The sequence below is a fragment of the Scyliorhinus canicula genome, chromosome 2, assembly GCF_902713615.1.
Source record: "Scyliorhinus canicula chromosome 2, sScyCan1.1, whole genome shotgun sequence".
Lineage (NCBI taxonomy): Eukaryota > Metazoa > Chordata > Chondrichthyes > Carcharhiniformes > Scyliorhinidae > Scyliorhinus > Scyliorhinus canicula.
The window spans coordinates 270767338-270787388 of NC_052147.1; the positions used below are offsets into that span (position 1 = coordinate 270767338).

Here is a 20051-nt window from a genome sequence, read left to right on the forward strand (position 1 = left end):
ACCCCCCCCCCCCCCCCCCCCCCCAGAGATTTCGGACCAGGCGCCTTCAGCAGAAAATGCTCTGGTTTCCTCCCACAGTCCAAAGAGGTGCAGGTTAGGTGGATTGGCCATGCTAAATTGCCCTTAGTGTCCAAAACGGTTAGGAGGTATTATTGGGTTAAGGGGATAGGGTGGAAGTGAGGTCGGTGCGGACTCGATGGGCAGAATGGCCTCCTTCTGCACTGTATGTTCTATGTAATAACGATCTTTTCCAAAGAAATAAAAACTGCAAATAACTCTTGGTTGTGATGGCGGTGGGATCTGTACGAAGGAGGATTGAAATACTGTTGTGGGCAAGGGTCACAAGATGGAGCAAGGAAGCAGAATTAACACCAGGCTGCTGGAAGGATGGTTTAACCCCGGATCCTTTAGCTGCGCCCTCAGCCCCGCTCAGCATTCCCCAGCAGCGCTCCCTGTTCAGCACTTCTCTCCCACGGACAGCTCAGCTTCAGTCCCTCCCTCCTTGCTTCCCAGTACCCACAGTGGACCGACTCCCAACTTTAAAGGTGAATAAATCGTCCTCGGACATTTATATCGATCAGCACGCGTGGTGGGAATCTTAACTTAATCCCACCCTCCCTCCCAAAACAAAATCAAATGTAAGATTACCCCCCCCCCGCCACCACACACACACACACACACACACATCAGGGATTGGGAGGGGAGGAATAAACCAGCCCGAACGCGGCTTCTTGTTGGGATATTGCTGTCAATAAGGATGCATTCCACGCTGCCTTCCATGCTCAGGGACTGGGAGAGTTGTGACAAGAAGTCAGGCTGATGATTATTAATTGAGAGTTTATCTGGGAGTCTGGAGTTTAACTTGCTGTCTTAGTGGAGGTTTCGCTGTCCTGTCGTTTCACTCGGGCCCGCCGCTCCAAACCCAATCATTCATCAGCAATGAATACATTTACCGGGAGGGGGGGGGGGGGCGGTGGCTTGTGGGTGAGTGGGTGGGTGAGTGGGTGGGTGGGTGTGGGTGATTGGGTGGGTGGGTGTGTGAGTGGGTGATTCGGTGAGTGGGTGTTTGAGTGGGTGATTCGGTGAGTGGGTGGGTGAGTGGGTGAGTGGGTGGGTGAGTGAGTGGGTGGGTGAGTGAGTGAGTGGGTGAGTGAGTGGGTGGGTGGGTGAGTGAGTGGGTGAGTGGGTGGGTGAGTGGGTGGGTGGATGGGTGGGTGAGTGGGTGAGTGGGTGGGTGGATGGGTGGGTGAGTGGGTGGGTGTGTGAGTGGGTGATTCGGTGAGTGGGTGGGTGATTGGGTGGGTGGGTGTGTGTATGAGTGGGTGGGTGTGGGTGAGTGGGTGATTCGGTGGGTGGGTGGGTGAGTGGGCGATTGGGTGAGTGGGTGGGTGAGTGGGTGAGTGGGTGGGTGAGTGAGTGGGTGGGTGAGTGAGTGAGTGGGTGAGTGAGTGGGTGGGTGGGTGAGTGAGTGGGTGAGTGGGTGGGTGAGTGGGTGGGTGGATGGGTGGGTGAGTGGGTGAGTGGGTGGGTGGATGGGTGGGTGAGTGGGTGGGTGTGTGAGTGGGTGATTCGGTGAGTGGGTGGGTGATTGGGTGGGTGGGTGTGTGTATGAGTGGGTGGGTGTGGGTCAGTGGGTGATTCGGTGTGTGGGTGGGTGAGTGGGCGATTGGGTGGGTGGGTTTTTGAGTGTGTGAGTGGGTGGGTGGTGGGTGAGTGGGTGGGTTTGTGAGTGTGTGAGTGGGTGGGTGGTGGGTGAGTGGGTGATTCGGTGGGTGGGTTTGTGAGTGTGTGAGTGGGTGGGTGGTCGGTGAGTGGGTGGGTAGGTGAATGGGGCACATTCCGGGCTGTGCCCACCGCCGGGTTGAACGGGTGAGAAAGTGTTGAAAGCTATCGGTCAGAATTGTGAAGTATGGAAGAGGTGATCATTGCTGGTGTGGGAACTTTCAGCTGACGAGGATTGATGATGAATGGATTTAGGACACTCCGTGTTATAAAAATAAACAACAGCAAGTGGCGGATTGAGTGTCAATAAGTAGCAAGGGAGAGGCAGCGGTGTGTGTGTGGGTGGGTGGAGGGGAATCTTGCTGTGGGCTGTTCTACTTCATTTGGGCAGAGGCTGGGGAACAGACACACCCCAGGGCCGGTCCCTCAGCCTCCTCCCCTCCCCTCCCCACAGCAGCCTCCCTGCATCTCTCCCTCTCTCGCTTCTCCGGCCCTCATTCCTGCTTCTCTGGTTGGCGCAAGAGAACGTGGTAGCGGCGGGATGGCGTGAACAAGCAGCTGCTCCAGAAAGAGGAGGAGGCAAGAGAGAGGGAGGGAGGAGAGGAGGGAGGAGAGAGAGAGAGAGACAGAGAGAGAGAGAGAAACAAGAAGCAAGGGGACAGGAGGGAATCAGATGCTGGCTGACATGGTGAGGCGCAGAGAGTTGTCCTGATTCTCTCTGACTCGCATGAAAATGGACTCGCTGGCTGCTGCCAACATCTGGCTGGCCCTCTCTCTATCCATCAGTCTGTGGCTGTGTATCGCCGGCGCTTCTTCCCGTGAGTACAGCTTCTGGCTTATTGCACACCCTGGATAGAAATGGATATATTTTAAAAGTGCTGCAACGGGCTGAATCTTGTTGTGGGGATTCTTGCAGTGAGCTTGCTTTGTCTGCACCGGACTTGGAAAGTCAGAGACCCTGTGAAGGGGGAGAGAGGCATGTGCCTGCATCTCCATCCCAGCCTCTGCCCCCCCCCCCCCCCCCCCCCCCCCCCCTTACCCTTGTTCCCTGCCACACAGTGGCACTCCGGAACACATTGCCATACTGGCACCTCGCACTCAAATCCCCTTCTTCCTCTGGTCTGGAACTTTATTTCTAAATGGAAGGCGAGCGATTGGTTATTGTGACCCCCCCCCCCCCCCCCATCCCGCCCCCTCTCCTGGAAACCTGTTCAAATGATGAGCATCAGTAACTTGGAGCCAGACAGTATGGGAAAGCCACCTGCACCCGGTGCCTGTAGTCAGTGGGAGCCCTGGGTAATGAGAGCGGTTGGGCAGACACTGTCTGACAGTGCAGGGTATGTGCCTGTTTACTCACACACTTTGCATCCCTCCCATCAGTCCGGGCTCCCCGTAAATGCTCATTTGAATTAGGGAGGAGGGGGAGGTCTGCGTGTGTGGTGGGGGGGGGGGGGGGGGGGGGGATTTGAAGGCAACTCAATTCCACTGGACCCCAAATCCCCCAACTAGGATTATTTGAGAAAAGTCTGAGAAACATTGAAACCCAATAACCTCACGGACAGGGGGCAATGCTGGTGTTTTTAGGTGTGTAGGATGTGCAGGTCACACTGCCGCACAGTACCAGGCCGGGGGGGGGGGGGGGGGGGGATTTCTCGATTTCGAGAAGGCAACAAAAAAAAACTTAAGAGGAACTTCGGTTATTGGAATGCACTGAAGCAAGGGGCAGGATTCCTCCTGATAAACACTGGCTCACTTGTGCTGGTAGCGGCTCCTTCACTCCATCAATCTATCTGCTGACAAGTTCCTTCCTAAATCTAGATTCCCTCCCCCACCCCCACAATCATTGAGGTTCATAAACACCCGTCAGCCGGACCCATCTTCTGTTCCTGTGCAGGGAAATTGCAGGAAAAGCTGAAACTTGGCAGCAGATGGGAAGTGGGGGAGAGATGGTGGGGGGTGAGCAAGGGGGCTGATGATGACCCCCCCCCCCCCCCCCCCACCACCCCGAGTCAGGACAAATTGCTCATCACCCTTTCTCTCTTTAACCCTCCCCAACGCCCAACTGTCTGGGTTCCTAATGCCTCCTCATTGTGATTCAACGTCTTGGGCACATCGTCAGCACGTGGCATTTTCTGGGTGTTTGTGTGTGTGTGTTTAATCCGTGCACTCAAAACATTCATCGCGTTAAAAGTGTGGAATCCGCGAGATATACCTCTGCCTTTTTTTCTAGGTGTACTTTCAGGGATCAGGGATGTCAATGTGCAACAGCCCAGGTTCAGCCCAGCCCGGGGTTTCCAAGTGGAAAAGACAAAAATGACAAAGTGGAGAGAATTCGCACAGACCTGGGGAGGGGGGGAGGGGGGGGGGGGTCAGGGCGACCTGTCAATGAGCAAAGTGTGTGACTTGGTTCTGAAAGATTAGTGGAGGTGCGTTCAGTTAAAACCGCAGTTAAACTCCTCTCTCTCTCTCATGTTTCCGTTGCAAGGCACTGTCGGTTGTTAGGGAGCAGACAGGCTGCCTTTTCCGCTCTGGAAGCAACAGCTCTGTCTGCATCAGCCAGCGACGTTCAGCTGTCACAACCTTTGATGCTCCCTTTGAGGGGACTGGGCTTGCAGAGTCAGTGAGTGAGTGCACCCTGCTCACATTAACCTGTGCTGCAGTTCTCTGGCTGCAGATAGATGTCACTACAGAGTGGTTTTCTCAGGGAAGTTGCCAACCCCCCCCCCCCCCCCCCCGTCAAGAAAATTGGTCTTGATAGATGCATACCAGATTTTCTTACAGTCTTCTCATCAAAATAGGGAGCACAAACATGGAGAGCCTTGAGAGTGACACCGTGTCCTAATTCTATGTCAATCTTAGATGTGGCATCTGCCTTATCTCACTTATTGCAATTGCTTCTGCCCTGCTAGTTGGAGAAGTGAAATAACATGTTGAGGTTTTAATTCCACAATATCTGTTGAAGGTACATTGTATGGTTTTGAAAGACTTGTGTTGAAATATATAGAGTTCAGTTTTGAGCTGCAACTGCTGCTCAGAACAGGTTCCGGGCATCGATTTGCCTGGCAAGGGCTCCAAGACCAGCTTGTCCGTTGTCTAGTTGGTGCTCGTGTCCCTGAGAGGGGTTGTGGCAGCATTTGTTAGTGTTCTGTCTGCCTCTGAGATGGAGAGGGAGGCAAGGGACCAAGTTCTTCCTCTGGGATGGAGTTCGGCAATGCGACAACTGGACCAATTGGTCTGCTGTTACCCATGTTGTTCCTGGCTCGCCAATGAGTCTGGAACCTCGCAAGGCAGAACTGCCACTGGGAGCTGTGATCTTTCTCAGTCAGCCTCAGACTTAACAATGAAGAATCTAACTAAAGGTTCAGTTTGAATACATTGTGCAGCTTACCCAATATTCATCGCCAAAACCATGGGGGTTTGCGGAACTTTTAGTTTTCGTTTTTATCTTACTCTCTCTGAAGTGACATAACTGATTACAGCAGTAGCAAATTAATCCATACCTGCCTCCCTTATAGCGCATCAAATTAGTCTAATGTCTCATTATAAATTTAGCTCTGCCATTTGACAATTAGCTTTCCACAACAGAGCGACCTTTGGTTGTTTGGTTTCAGTTTGCTGCGATGATTTGCAATTGCAGACAACTTATTAAGCTTTTTTTAAGCACTCTGTTGGGGGAGTGGTTAGCTGAGTTGGCTAGTTGGCTAACCCGTGGATCAGATCAACAGCCAACAGCACAGTTTGGTCTCCATTCCAGCTGAGGTGGACATGGATCTTGCCCTGCAACCTAAATGGTCTGTTATTAACTATGCAACCCTTGTTCAATGTTACCAAAGACTGTATTTTAAACTCTGGGCGCAGCTTACTCAACTGTTGTGGACCCTGGGATCTGACGTACTTTCACAGGCTAAATGTGAACACAAATTTCAGACTTTAGACCTGTCGTTAGAAGGCTTGTAAGCCATCTGCTTGACTGGGGAACTTCAATGCTATGATTTTTTTCATTGCTTTTAAGTGCTGCATCAAAATAATGCCAGGCCTTAGAGGGTTTAAATTACGAAAACAGGTTGCATAAACATGAACTGTATTCTCCACATTATAGGGGATGTGGGGGGATCTGATGCTTAATAAAGCTTCAATAAGGCAAATACGGAGAAAAATATTCCCTGGCGACATCAAGAACAAAAAAAAGAGAGGGCATTTCCTTAAAATGAGAACTGGGCCATTTAGGAGTGATATCAGGAAGCATTTTGACACACATATATGGTGTCAGATACATAAAAATCTCTCTTGGAAAAAGGCTGTGGATGCTGGAACTATTTGATCTTCCAGGACTAGGATTGATAGAATTCTGTTTATTCCGTATTCCTTGATATCTTTACTTAAGATACATAAGTGGAGTTGAACTACAGATCAACCGTGATCTAATTGAAGTGAAGCAGGTTCAAATATTTGAATGACTTACCTGTTACTATGTTTCTAAGTCTTTAGTAGCCTTGCTACATTGATGGAGGATATGATAAGACTGTATAATATTATATAAACCGATGATACTTATTAGTATCTGATGATGGACTGATTATATACACTGATAATATCTCAAATTTCAGTCAGATGTGTCCTGCGGTTGGCAGGGGAATTTGGGGGAAAGTTTGAACATTTATGGACACAACTGGGGAAATTCTGAAATCTCTCATTTTATTGCTGTCAGAATTCTCACCCAACCTTCCTACAACCTTCCTCCTGAATGAATGAAAATCGCTTATTGTCACGAGTAGGCTTCAATGAAGTTACTGTGAAAAGCCCCTAGTCGCCACATTCCAGCGCCTGTCTGGGGAGGCTGGTACGGGAATCGAACCGTGCTGCTAGCCTGCTTTTAAAGCCAGCGATTTAGCCTAGTGAGCTAAACCAGCCCCTAGAGAGTGAGTTCATAAGTTATACATTTTATCCCAAACTTGAACAAGATGATCTCAAAAAAGCACAAATCCCTTAATGGGTAGAATAAATGCAGCGAGCCTAGTTGTAAGAAAAAAAAAACAAATGCTAAGGATCTAAACCTTGGAAAAGTCGGATATCATAAGACTTTATCACGTCAATGTGATAAGGTCACAAAGGACTTAAGAAGGTAGTAACCTAGGAACAGGAGTAATCTATTCAGCCCCTTGAGTCATGATCAATTTGATCTGTCATTGACCTGCCTCCATTTACCTGCCTTCGCTCCATAACTCTTGATACTATACCTTACTGAAATAAAGATGCAGACAAATGTTTCAGGTTTCTTCCTATTGAGTTTCAGATACGTTACTAATTGCCTTATGCAGTTAGGATGCACCTACGGGCTTACTACTAGTACCATGTTTAGAATATTACAAGCAGCAATACTTGTCATATTTTCTTATGCCTCAAGCTAAGTGTATGGCGTTGCGGGTGCAATGATAGAGCACCTCTGTGGTCCGAAGATCTGAGTTCAAATCCTATTTCAGGATCTGATGGCCTGGGAAGGTACATTGGTTACTTGGCCGAACAGGATGATGATCAGCCTGTATATCTGTCCGGTATGCCTGATGGCGGGCTGTAAGAGTGGGAGAGTTTCCTGTTCAGCCATATTGCAGTAGGCAACAGCAAACCACTGCAGTACTTCACCAAGCATCATCATGGGCCAGTCCCATGTAAGTGGTGTTTTTTCTTCAAAAGAATTAAAAATGAACAAGTCAGTTTTGAAACGTAAATTTAAAAAAATGACCATTGAACAGCTTGGTTTACTGATAGGCGTATGCTTTAAAATTGGGTTTTGGTTGATTTGCCATGAAGTTGCCCTGTTTAAAATTGCCTGCTCCAGATGTCACGCCCCCTCCCTCCCACACTTGAAGTGACTTTGTGAACTTTCAACAATTTATTAATACTGCGTCCCTGTCTCTGACAATATTCCAGCAATTGTATTGAAGATTTGTGCTCCAGGACTTGCCGCACCCCTAGCCAAGCTGTTTCAGTACAGCAACAACACTAGCATCTATCCAGAAATGTGTAGAATTGCCCAGGTGTGTCCTGAACACAAGAAACAGGTCAAATCCAACGCAACCAATTACCACCACGGCAATCTACTCTCCATTGTCAGTAAAAGTATGAAAGGGATCATCAACAATGTTATCAAGTAGCAGTTACATTCCAATAACCTGCGCATGGATGCTCAGTTTGGGTTCTGCCATGACCACTCCGCTCCTGACCTCATTACAGCCATGGTTCAAATATGGACAAAAGAGCGGAACTCAGAGATAACGTGACTGCTCTTGACATCAAGACAGCATTTGATCGGGTGTGACATCAAGGAGCCCCAGATAAACTGGAGTCAATAGGAAACAGGGAGGAAACCTACTGGTTGGAGTCATACCTAGCACAAAGGATCACGGTTTTGATGGTTGGCGTCAATCATCTCAGTTCTAGGACATCACTGCAAGAGTTCCTCAGAGTAGTGTCCTAGGTCCAACAATCTTCAGCTGCTTCATCAATTACCTTCCTTCCGTCTTAAGGTCAGAAGTGGAGATGCTCACTGATGATTGCACAATGTTCAACATCATTCATGCCTCCTCAAATACTGATAGTCCATGACCAAATGCAGCAAGACCTGGACAATATCCAGGCTTGGGTTGACAAGTAGCATGCAATATTGATGCCACACAACTGCCAGGTAGTAACCATCGCCAACAAAAAATAATCTAACCATTGCCCTTGACATTCGATGCATAACCATCACCAAATCCCCCACTACCTGGAACCATTGTCCAGAAACTGAGCTGGACTAGCCATGTAAATACTGTGGCTACAAGAGCAGTTCAGAGGCTAGGAATCATGCAGCAAATAACTCCCCTGCTGGTTCTGGAAAGCCTGCCCACCATTGATAAGGCATAATTCAACAGTGTGATACAAACATGTGACCAAGGAGCAGGAGTAGGCCATTCAGCCCCTCGAGTCTGCTCCACCATTTAATAAGAACATGGTTGACCTGATAATAACCTCAAACCTGCAACCCGCAGACTCCTGAGAATGTATCACACCACCCCCCCCCCCTTGCTTACCACAAATCTACCCACTTCTGCCTTAAAAATATTCAAACATCTGCCTCCACCACCTTTTCAGGAAGAGAGTGTCAAAGACTCTGAGAGATGAAAATCTAATTTTAAATGGACAAGCCCGTATTTTTAAACAGTGGCCCATAGTTGTAGATTCTCCCACAAGAATGATGGAATACTCTCCACTTGCCTGGATGAGTGCAGCTCCAGCGACCCTCAAGAAGCTCGAAACCATCCAGAACAAAGCAGCCCGTTTGACTGGCACTCTACCCACAAGCATTTACTCCCTCCACCACTGGCACACAGTGGCAAGAGTGCATACCATGTACAGGATGCACAGCAGGAACTGCAAGGCTTCTTGGCAAAAACCTTCCAAACCCATGACAACTAGTATCTAGGAAGACACATGCAGCAACAAAATCACCTTAAACTTTCCCTTCCAAGCTACTCGCCAACCTGTCACCATTATTTCATTGTCACTGGATCAAAATGTTGGAACCCCCTCCCTAACCACACTGTGGCTTGCACCCACACCACGTGGACTGCAGCTGTTGAAGAAGGCAGCTCACTACCACCTTCTCAAGGGCATTTGGGGATAAAGAATAAAATGCTGACCTCATCATTGATGCCCTCATCTCATGAATGAATTTTTAAAATTATAGTTTTCACCACTCCACCCCCCCCCCCCCCCCCCCCTGCTTCCCCCACCCTCCACCCTACTTTCAGCCGCATAAATCATTCGTATTAACACTTGCTGGAAAATTGCTTCAGCGTCGGCGTTGCGTCTGACATCCGGTCCAGTGAAGACGTACGTTTAGTTGCAGTTGTTGGTTCCTCATGTTGTATCGAAAAAAGCAGTTTGTAACAATGCCGAACCTGTAGTAACTGAAGGACAAGGGTTTGACAAGCCTTAAATGAATAACTTGGAATGTATGCCTTCAGCTACTTCATATTGAAAATCCTTATCTCACCAACACTGTCACTCTGTTGTGTTTGGTCTGATCCCTCCAGGCACAATATTGTTCCTTGCATGAACATCTTCACCAGAAAGCTATGTAAGAATGTGCGATATTAATGTATGATTCAAAAATGCCAAGTAAATACAAAGGACAGCATCTTAGATACATGGGTTTTGGACACAGTACTCTTTTGTTTCTCATTGTTTCAAGAAAGAGAAACAGAAAATCATGTGTATTTTATTGTGATCACCGGATATCTCAAAGTACTTTACAGCAATGGAGTATTTTTGATGTGTGACCAGTAGGAACTGCGGAAGCCAATAGGCATACAGCAGACTCCAACAAACGGTAGTATAACAATGACCAGGTCATCTGTTTTAAATGATGATGATTGAATGATAAATATTCAGGAAACAGGGGTTACGTTTACTGCTCTTCTTTGAAACAGGTTATTTTATATTTATCCACATACACATGGGGCCTCAGTTTAACTAAAAGATGACAACTCCGACAGTGCAGCACTCCCTCCGTATTGTAATGGAGTGTTGACCTTGATTTCTTTTTTAGTGTACAAGTCCTGGAGTGGGACTTGAACCCAAAACCTTGTGGCTCCGGGAGTGCAGCCAACTGAGCTATAGCTGACGCTTTTTCTTCCTTTGGATTGGATCTATTTATCATCGCATGTACCGAGGTATAGTGAAAAGTATTGTTCTGCATACAGTTCAGACAGATCATTCCGTACATTAAAGAAAATCCATAATAGGGCAAACATAAAATAAATAATGTAAATAAATAGACACAGGCATTAGGTGAAGCATACAGGAGTGTAGTTCTACTCAGTAGAGAAAGTGTGTGAAGAGAGATCAGTCCATAAAAGGGTCATTAAGGAGTCTGGTATCAGCGAGGAAGAAGCTGTTTTTGAATATTTAAGAATATTTAAGTGCGTGTTCTCAGATTTCCGTATCTCCTACCCGATGGAAGAAGTTGGAAGAGTGAATAAACCAGGTGGTGGGTCTTTGATTATGCTGCCCGCTTTCCCAAGGCAGTGAGAGGTGTAGACAGAGTCAATGGTGGGAGGTGGGTTTGTGTGTGCTCACGACTCTCTGTAGTTTCTTACAGTCTTGGGCCGAGCAGTTGCCATACCAGGCTGTGATGCAGCCAGGTAGGATGCTTTCTATGGTGCACTTGTAAAAGTTGGTCAGAGTTAATGTGGACATACCAAATTTCCTTAGTTTCCTGAGGAAGTATAGGCGCTGTTGTGCTTTCTTGATTGTAGCATCGACTTGGGTGGACCAGGACAAATTGTTGATGATGTGCAATCTGGGAATTTGAAGCTGTCAACCATCTCCACCTCGGCACCATTGATGCAGACAGGGGTGTGTACGAAGCATTGCTTCCTGAAGTCAATGACCAGCTCTTTAGTTTTGCTGACATTGAGGGAGAGATTGTTATCCTTGCAGCACTCCACTAGGTTCCCTATCTCCCTCCAGTATTCTGACTCATCATTGTTTGTGATCTGACCCACTATGGTTGTGTCATCAGCAAACCTGTAGATGGAGTTGGAGCCAAGTTTTGCCACGCAGTCGAGTGTGTGTAGGGAGAAGTTGGAGTTGTAGCCAAGTTTTGCCACACAGTCGAGTGTGTGTAGGGAGTATAGTAGGCAGCTAAGTATGCAGCATTGAGGGCCCCTGGTATTGAGGACTATCATGAAGGAGGTGTTGTTGTTTATTCTTACTGATAGTGGTCCATAGGTTAGAAAGTCGAGGATCCAGTTGCAGAGTGAGGAGCCAAGTCCTAGGTTTTGGAGCTTTGATAGATGCTTGGCTGGGATTATGGTGTTGAAGGCAGAGCTGTAGTCAATGAATAGGAGTCTGATATCGGAGTCCTCATTGTCCAGGTGCTCTCGGGATGAGTGAAGAGCAAGGTGTCTGCTGTGGACCGGTTGTGGCGGTATGCGAATTGCAGTGGATCAAGGTGTTCTGGGAGTTTGGAGATGTTGCGACACATGACCAACCACTCAAAGCACTTCATTATGATCGATGTCAAGGCCACCGGATGAGGTCAGAAAGAGCCTTTTTAATGTACCAGCTGGTAAAGTGTTGTCTTTGAATTTATGTGGGGGGGGGGGGGGGGGGACATTTAAGTTAAAATCTTTCATGTTGCAGAATGTATGCCTTCTGGGATCCTCGCATACCTCCCTGCAATGCATTTCACCTGCTATGAACAACTGAGCAACACTCAGTCCTGTCCCTAACATATGCACAATGCAAGCCTCTTATAATAGGTGTGTTGCCTTTTTGATCATGTATCCATTGTAAGTGCCTCTCCAAGAGCAACAGGAGAAATTGGAATTTCTCTCCTTCGAGAAAAGATTTGATCGAGTTGTTCAAAATCATGAATGTTTTTGATGAAGCAAATACGGAGAAACTGTTTCTCGTGGCAGAGCGGTCAGTGATCAAAAGATGTAAAGTGAAAAAAAAACAGAGATGTCATGAGGAAGCAATTTAAAAAAAATGCAAATTGTTCTGATAAAATCATAGAATCCCTACTGAGCACAGGTAGGTCATTTGGTCCATTGAGTCTGCCACAATCCTTCGGAAGATCACCTTACCTCGGCTCAATCCCCCACCCCTAATTATCCCTGTAACCCCACCTAACCTTTTGGACACTAAGGGGCAATTTAGCATGGCCAATCCACCTAACCTGCACATCTCTGGACTGTGGGAGGAAACCGGAGCACCCAGAGAAAACTTACACAGACACGGGGAGGATGTGTAAACTGGACACAGATGGTCACCCGAGGTTGGAATCAAACCCGGGACCCTGGTGCTGTGAGGCAGCAATGCTCTGGAGTACGCTGCCTGAAAGTGAAGAGAATCAGGTTTAAAGTAACATTCAAAGGAGATTTGGAAACATACTTGAATAGGAAAAAAAATGACATGGCTCTGTGGAAACAGCAGGGGTGTGGGATTAATTGGGGCGAGCTATTAAAGTGCCGATACAGGCACAATGGGCAGAGTGGCATCCTTCTGAGCTGTATTCTATCATTCTATAACCCTCAGGAGCGACTGAAAGATTTCTATTGCTGCAGCTTTGTCGTCTGGACTACTGTGATGCTTTTGCAGCCTTTATGCTCAATTCCTGATGCTTAAACAAGACAGGCTCTGAATTAAATTTGAAGTCAGCAGCTTGGTGTCATTTAAAATTGATGTGCCAAGCCTGTTTATTGCAATCTGTACTGTACTCACCTCTCTTTCTCTACAGCCTCGTCTAACCCTGAAACAAGCCCCCCAAGATCTGAGTGCTAATTCAATTCATTCACGCCTCTGACTTCCTTTGCACCACAGTTGGTTGCCATGCATTCAATTGACCAGGCCTTGTGATTGTTTAGGTTCTGTTTGCATTTTAAAGATTGGAAAACTGTGTTTTGACCAATAGAATTATGCCATGAGAATTTTTATTGTATGTAAAAGAATTTAACAAAGCAATTTTGATTAAGTTGACACTACAGCTTGCAGCTAACTCCAGACACGTTTTGCACTCTGCTTTACTTCCTTCCTCGAGGATTTTCATTAGATACGTCACTTACTTCTCGCTATTCTCAGGACTAACATGGATTGGATTGGATTGGATTTGTTTATTGTCACGTGTACCGAGGTACAGTGAAAATATTTTTCTGCGAGCAGCTCAACAGATTATTAAGTACATGGGAAGAAAAGGGAATAAAAGAAAATCCATAATAGGGCAACACAAGATATACAATGTAACTACATAAGCATCGGTATCCGTTGAAGCATACAGTGGTGTAGTGTTCATGAGGTCAGTCCATAAGAGGGACATTTAGGAGTCTGGTGACAGTGGGGAAGAAGCTGTTTTTGAGTCTGTACGTGCTTGTGCTCAGACTTCTGTATCTCCTGCCAGATGGAAGAAGTTGGAAGAGTGAGTAAGCTGGGTGGGAGGGGTCTTTGATTATGCTGCCCGCTTTCCCCAGGCAGCGGGAGGTGTAGATGGAATCAATGGATGGGAGGCAGGTTCGTGTGATGGACTGGGCTGTGTTCACGACTCTCTGAAGTTTCTTGCGGTCTTGGGCTGAGCAGTTGCCATACCAGGCTGTGATGCAGCCAGATAGGATGCTTTCTATGGTGCATCTGTAAAAGTTGGTAAGAGTTAATGTGGAAATGCCGAATTTGCTTAGTTTCCTGAGGAGTTCATGTGCACTTACTGGGCAGAATCTTACCAGAATTTGGCAAAGTGTCAGGCTCGGAATGAAAACTGGCATGTAACTCTCCAGTTTCACAGACCAGGCATTGAGGGCTGGATTCTTCAGCCACACCCACCGCAAGAGCGCCACGGATGAGGACCATATAAAGGTCCGTTGACCTCGGGTGGGAATTTACGATCGCCAGGCCGGCGCGTCCAAAGAATTCCCTCCTAGAGGCTCATTTAAGAATTAAAATGAGTGGGCGTGGTTTGTCCTGGTGGAACAAGGTCTGATAGAGATGGCAACCAGTTCCACAGAGGTCAGGGCACCATCTTTAAAAGTGCCCCGATCAGCACTGCAAACTAATAGCCCCCAGCCCCCACCATGTAGGTATTGAGGTATTGGGGGCTCTTCATCTGCAACTCCCAGCCCCTTCACTGCAAAAGTATCTCCAGCACTCCCCCTACATCCCCCCACCCCACAACTCAGTGTCCGATCCCCTCTTCCCCCCACCAGACAGAAATGAATCCACCCCCCCAATGGGGCTCCCACTAGAGCTCACCCATAGCGCTGCCAGGTTGGCACAGTGCCAACCTATGCCAGGGCACTGCCTAGGCAGGACCCCAACCCCTTTCCCACACCCCCCCACGGGGGGCTCGACTTATCTCCTGCACCACTGGGGGAATCCCCTCAATTATGAATCTCGTTTGTCCAAACCTGATGTAAACCTCGGTGATGTGACATCACATGTCGGCAAGGTACGAATATTTAGTAAAGGGATCATGTGGCAAGGCAGCCTGTTAATAATATTCAAATACATTAAAATCTATTTAAATGTGGTTCACACCCTTTGTGGGCAGCAAGGAGCGTGAAAAATCAGGAAACATGAATCTCTCAGATTTTCCCCCTACATCGCCAATTCGCACATGGCTAGGCACATGGCTAGGCAGCTCAAAATCGCCCTTACCGTCTATTGAACAAGCATGCCTCAAGTCCCTTGAATACGCCATTAACTTCAAATGAAGCAATCGTTGAGCTCCTTCCCTTCAGATCAAACTGAGATTAGGCCTCACTTGCATTTAAATAGTCAATAATAATGTTCGTTCGCAACTCTGCTTACAGTGCAGGTCTCTCTGTCATTTACTTTGGCTAACGATGAACTTCAAACTGCATCAGGTCCAAAATAGCAACTAACTCTCTCAGCAAACATCCAGATGAATTGAAATCAGAGAACCTCCTTAATTTCCATCCATCTCCATAACAAGATAACATGTTCTTAGCTATCCTCAAACCGACCTTAAAAGTTAATTATCCCACAATTCCAATGCTTTGCATTGCTAAATGGTGCAAAATAAAGCAAGTTCGTATATTGCTGAATGTTGTGTGCATTAAATTCAGGACCCACTGGTGGAGCAGTGGACCACTACTAAGCTTAAGACCAACTTTTCTTACTGACAGAGTAGTGAGTTTGAACAGCCTCCATTGGGAATTGAATAGACAAGTTCTTTCTTAATTCATCCAACATCAGAACACCGGAATGGAAAATTGGGCTGGGGGTGGACCATGCAATCCGGGCAAGAATGAAAACTTAATCAGGTGATAAAGTAGAAGGAGATGAATTACAGTGTGGCACGTTGCTGATATTATCGTGAACTGCATGATGCAAGTGGAAAATATGTGTTGCTTTGGAATTCAAGGTGTATTCGGTGACATACACCCAAATATGATACAGTAGAATCAAGTGCAACTCAAATTCTCTTGCCAAACAAGACCCATATTCATAGAATAACAGGTGTGTATGGCATAGAAGGAGCCTTTTAGCACATTGTGTCTGTGCCCATTCTTTGAAACAAGTGTTCACTTAATTTGTTCTTGGGATGTGAACGCCTTTGGTAATTTGTTCCGTTCCCCTGTTCTTTCCCTCCAGCATGCCATTTTTTTCCTTTTTGCCAGTATATCTCCAATTCTTTTTTGATAGGTCCTGTTGAATCCTCTTCCACCATATTTCCAGGCAGTTTACTCTAGATCGTAACAGCTCAGATTACCATAAATAAATCTCTCTTCTTCATTCCTTATTTTTGCTAATATTTTATATCTGAGTCCTATTACTGACCACCTTGCCAGCGGAAACGGCGCAGTGGAGGGCAGGACAGTGTCGCAGTGCCAGGGACCCGGGTTCGATTCCAACCTTGGGTTACTGTGTGGTGTTTGCACGTTCTCCCCGTGTCTGTATGGGTTTTCTCCGGGTGCTTCGGTTTCCTCCCACAGTCCAAAGATGTGCAGATTAGGTGGATTGGCCATGATAAATTGCTTCAGAGTCTCCAAAAGGGTGGGTGGGGTTACTGGGCTATGGGGATAGGTTTGGGGTGTGGGACTAGACAGGGTGCTCTTTCAGAGGGGCGGTGCAGACATGATGGGCGAATGGCCTTCTTCTGCACTTTAGGGATTCTATGAATACCTCTAATTCTATGAAACAATTTCTTCCTTTGCACTTTATCAGAACCCCTCATTATTTTGAAGAGCTCGATTAAATTTTCCAATATCTTTCTTTTTTATTTTGCAAGCTCAGAAACACAATGTATGCAACAATATTAGATTTCAAATGGAAGTAAACACCTTGGGACGTGTATCAATGTTAACAGCACTATATAAATGCAAATTGCTTTTGTTACAGAGTAAAAGTATTACATCTCCACCATAGTAATTTACTCAAATTCTGATGATACACCAGATAGACAGTATAAATATTCGCTCATGAAAAAGGAACATTGTTCTTGAATTGTCCTATATTATGTTACTTTCCATTATATAGCTTGATCAAGGCTGTTAGGTCTATGCAAAGTCATACTGCAGGACTGCTGCATTGTCAAAGGCTCTACATTTTGTATGAGATATTAAACTGCGCTGCCATCTGCCTGATCAGTTTGCAGATGACACAAAGGTTGGTGAAATTGCAGATAGCGATGAGGACTGTCAGAGGATACAGCAGGATTTTGTTCGTTTGGAGACTTGGGCGGAGAAATGACAGATGGAGTTTAATCCGGACAAATGCATTTTGGAAGGTCTAATGCAGGTAGGGAATATACAGTGAATGGAAGAACCCTCAAGAGTATTGAAAGTCAGAGAGATCCAGGTGTACAGGTCCACAGGTCACTGAAAGGGGCAACACAGGTGGAGAAGGTAGTCAAGAAGGCATACGGCATGCTTGCCTTCATTGGCCGGGCCATTGAGGATAAGAATTGGCAAGTCCTGTTGCAGCTGTATAGAACCTTAGTTAGGCCACACTTGGAGTATAGTGTTCAATTCTGGTCACCACACAACCAGAAGGATGTGGAGGCTTTAGAGAGGGTGCAGAAGAGATTTACCAGGATGTTGCCTGGTGTGGAGGGCATTAGCTATGAGGAGCGGTTGAATAAACTCAGTTTGTTCTCACTGGAACGACGGAGGTTGAGGGGTGACCTGATAGAGTGGATAGTCAGAGGCTTTTCCCCAGGTTAGAGGGGTCAATTACTAGGGGGCATAGGTTTAAGGTGCGAGGGGCAAGGTTTCGAGGAGATGTACGAGGCAAGTTTTTTACACAGAAGGTAGTGGATGCCTGGAACTCGCTGCCGGAGGAGGTGGTGGAAGCAGGGACGATAGTGACATTTAAGGAGAATCTTGACAAATACATGAATAGGATGGGATAGAGGGACACGGACCCAGGAAGTGTAGAAGATTGTAGTTCAGTCGGGCAGCATGGTTGGTGCAGGCTTGGAGAGCTGAATGGCCTGTTCCTGTGCTGTACTTTTCTTTGTTCTTTGTTCTTTTTTCTATCAACAGGTTAGGCAATGCTATGAATTCTTTGATATCATTAAAAGAGCAACAAAATATTGCAACTGTACAATACCTTTTATGTAGTAGTTAGTCTCAAGGCACTTCACAAGTGTTATCAAACAAAATCTATCTCAGAGCCATGAGGTATTTGGAAAATGGCCAAAGTCTTGGTCACAAAGAGAGGTGGCGCTCAAGCAAAGAACGAGAGGCTTGAAGGGGGAAATTCCACAGCTTAGGACCTACAAAGCCAAAGACTTCCTGCAGTGTGGAAAGAGATCATTCAGCCCATCGAGCCAGTACCGACCCACTGAAAGAGAAACCTACCTAGGCCCAATCTCCTGCCCTAGCCCCGTAATTCCATCTAACCTGCATCCCTATGAATGCTAAGGGGCAATTTACCATGGCTAATCTACCTAACCTGCACAGCTTTTGACTGTGGGAGGAAACCGGAGCAACCGAAGGAAACCCATGTAGACACAGGGCGAAAGTGGAAATTCCACAGAGACAGTCACCCAAGGTCAGAATTGAACCCAGGTACAGGCACTGTGAGGCAACAATACTAACCACTGTGCCATCGTACAGATGGCTGAAGGCATGGCTATTAAACAAAGGAAGCTGAAGATAGGAACACAAGGCCAGCGTTAAAGGGGCACAGAGTTCTCAGAGGCCTTGTAGGCCTGGAGGAGGTTATGGAACTAGAGAGGGAGCGAGGCCTTGGTGGGGCACAAGGCTGAGAATTTTAAAATGACACGTTTGGGAACAAGGAGCAAATGTAGCACAGGATGAATAGGACATGGTATGCGTTAGGATACAGGTAACTGTTCCAATTTGTAAGGGTCCTCCCTGTTTATTCCTTTATTCCCTCTTTCTTTTATTTTGCCATTATCATGTTTGATCCATGGACGATTAATGGACATGTGTCTTTAAGTCAAACAGCAGAGAGGAGTGAGGATATTCAGACGTTACAGGACAGAATACTCTGCTGGTTTTGAATTGGAGACCTCAGACTTTTCAGCACCAGAGAGAGATTGGGTGGGGCTCGATTGATTGGCTGGTGGACAATGAATTGTCCAAAAGGCCGTACTTTCCCAGTAACAAGTGGTGATTGGATCCAGTGGGATGATTTTCAGTGACCATCGGGAGCAGTCGAGTCCCAGACACGCAGAGACAAGGACCTGCTCACTCTCTCTCCTCCGTGTTTTCTCCAGCAAAACTGTATAACTGCTGTACTTCTGAAGCTGCAGAGAACCTGAATGAATGAATCCACAGGGAAGATTATTACAGGCTGCAAACTGAGAGACTTTGACCTGCAGATTTGCAGTGAAGGAAGATGTGCTAGAAAACACCATCTGAAACAAAGACTCTTTTTCCTTTTACTTATTATTTTTACTCCTTCCCCTTTACGTTGTTATTATGTGTGTTGAGGGTCGGGGGCAAGATAAAGTGGGGGGGGGGGGGGGGGGGGGAGGTAATTAGGAATTCAATGTTAGTTCATTTGCAGTTCTTCTTATTAATAAAGAATAATTGTGTTTAAACTTACAAACCTGGTGATTGTAATTATTGGGCAGCCAAGGGCCAAAGACTTTGGGTATTTTTTTCAAAGAATGATTGGTTAATTCGCTTGTGTTGCGACTCCAGGTCAAGGGGGATTGGAATTGGCCGTGCCCTAGTCCAGGGTGTCGCAACAAATGTTGCAGTTATTGATACATTCACATGAATATTTGAAAGAGAACATGTTAATGATGTCTCAACATTAACGCTAGCACAGACGCGATGGGCTGAATGGCTTTTTGTGCTGTGGACGTTTCTGCTCCTGTTTTACCATCCATGCCATTCTGAACATTGATCTGATAAACTGCACAGTGCCTCACTTCACAAGCAACACCTTAACTTGTACTACCTCACCAGCTCTGAAATAACAACATGAGCGCATCAGGCAATTACGTTACCAGAAAACCACAGCTTTCTCCCTATCGGATCTGTGGAATTACTTTAGTGAATGCAGCACACGTTCTTCGCTATCATATTTAAGTTAAGTGGCAAAATCTGTGTGTGAACTTAGCATAGGGCTACGATTTATGTTGGTGTTAAGTTCAAGGCTTACAGTTTGAATTAATTAAGTGCGCTATTGAAACCCTGCAATGAGGTGTGTGCATTAATTATATCCTTGCAGGAAAATAATAACTGGAAGGTTCAGTTTGCTAATCATCCAATTGAACTTTTTGTTTTCTCTTTCCTGACTCTTATGTTTTCCTTTGTCTCAGGCTCTACCCCTGATACTTAAAAATGCAT

At 46.4% G+C, this 20051-nt stretch overlaps 1 protein-coding gene across 1 annotated transcript in view; it reads left to right on the plus strand.

The window, feature by feature from the left end:
- Positions 1-2247: 2247 nt before the first annotated feature.
- Positions 2248-20051, plus strand: part of LOC119962140 (contactin-associated protein-like 5) — a 1413266-nt gene continuing 1395462 nt past the window's right edge. The window contains exon 1 of the mRNA XM_038790064.1: positions 2248-2540. Coding sequence (XP_038645992.1) covers positions 2450-2540 — 91 coding nt within the window. The 5' untranslated portion in view covers positions 2248-2449. The remainder of the gene's footprint in view (positions 2541-20051) is intronic.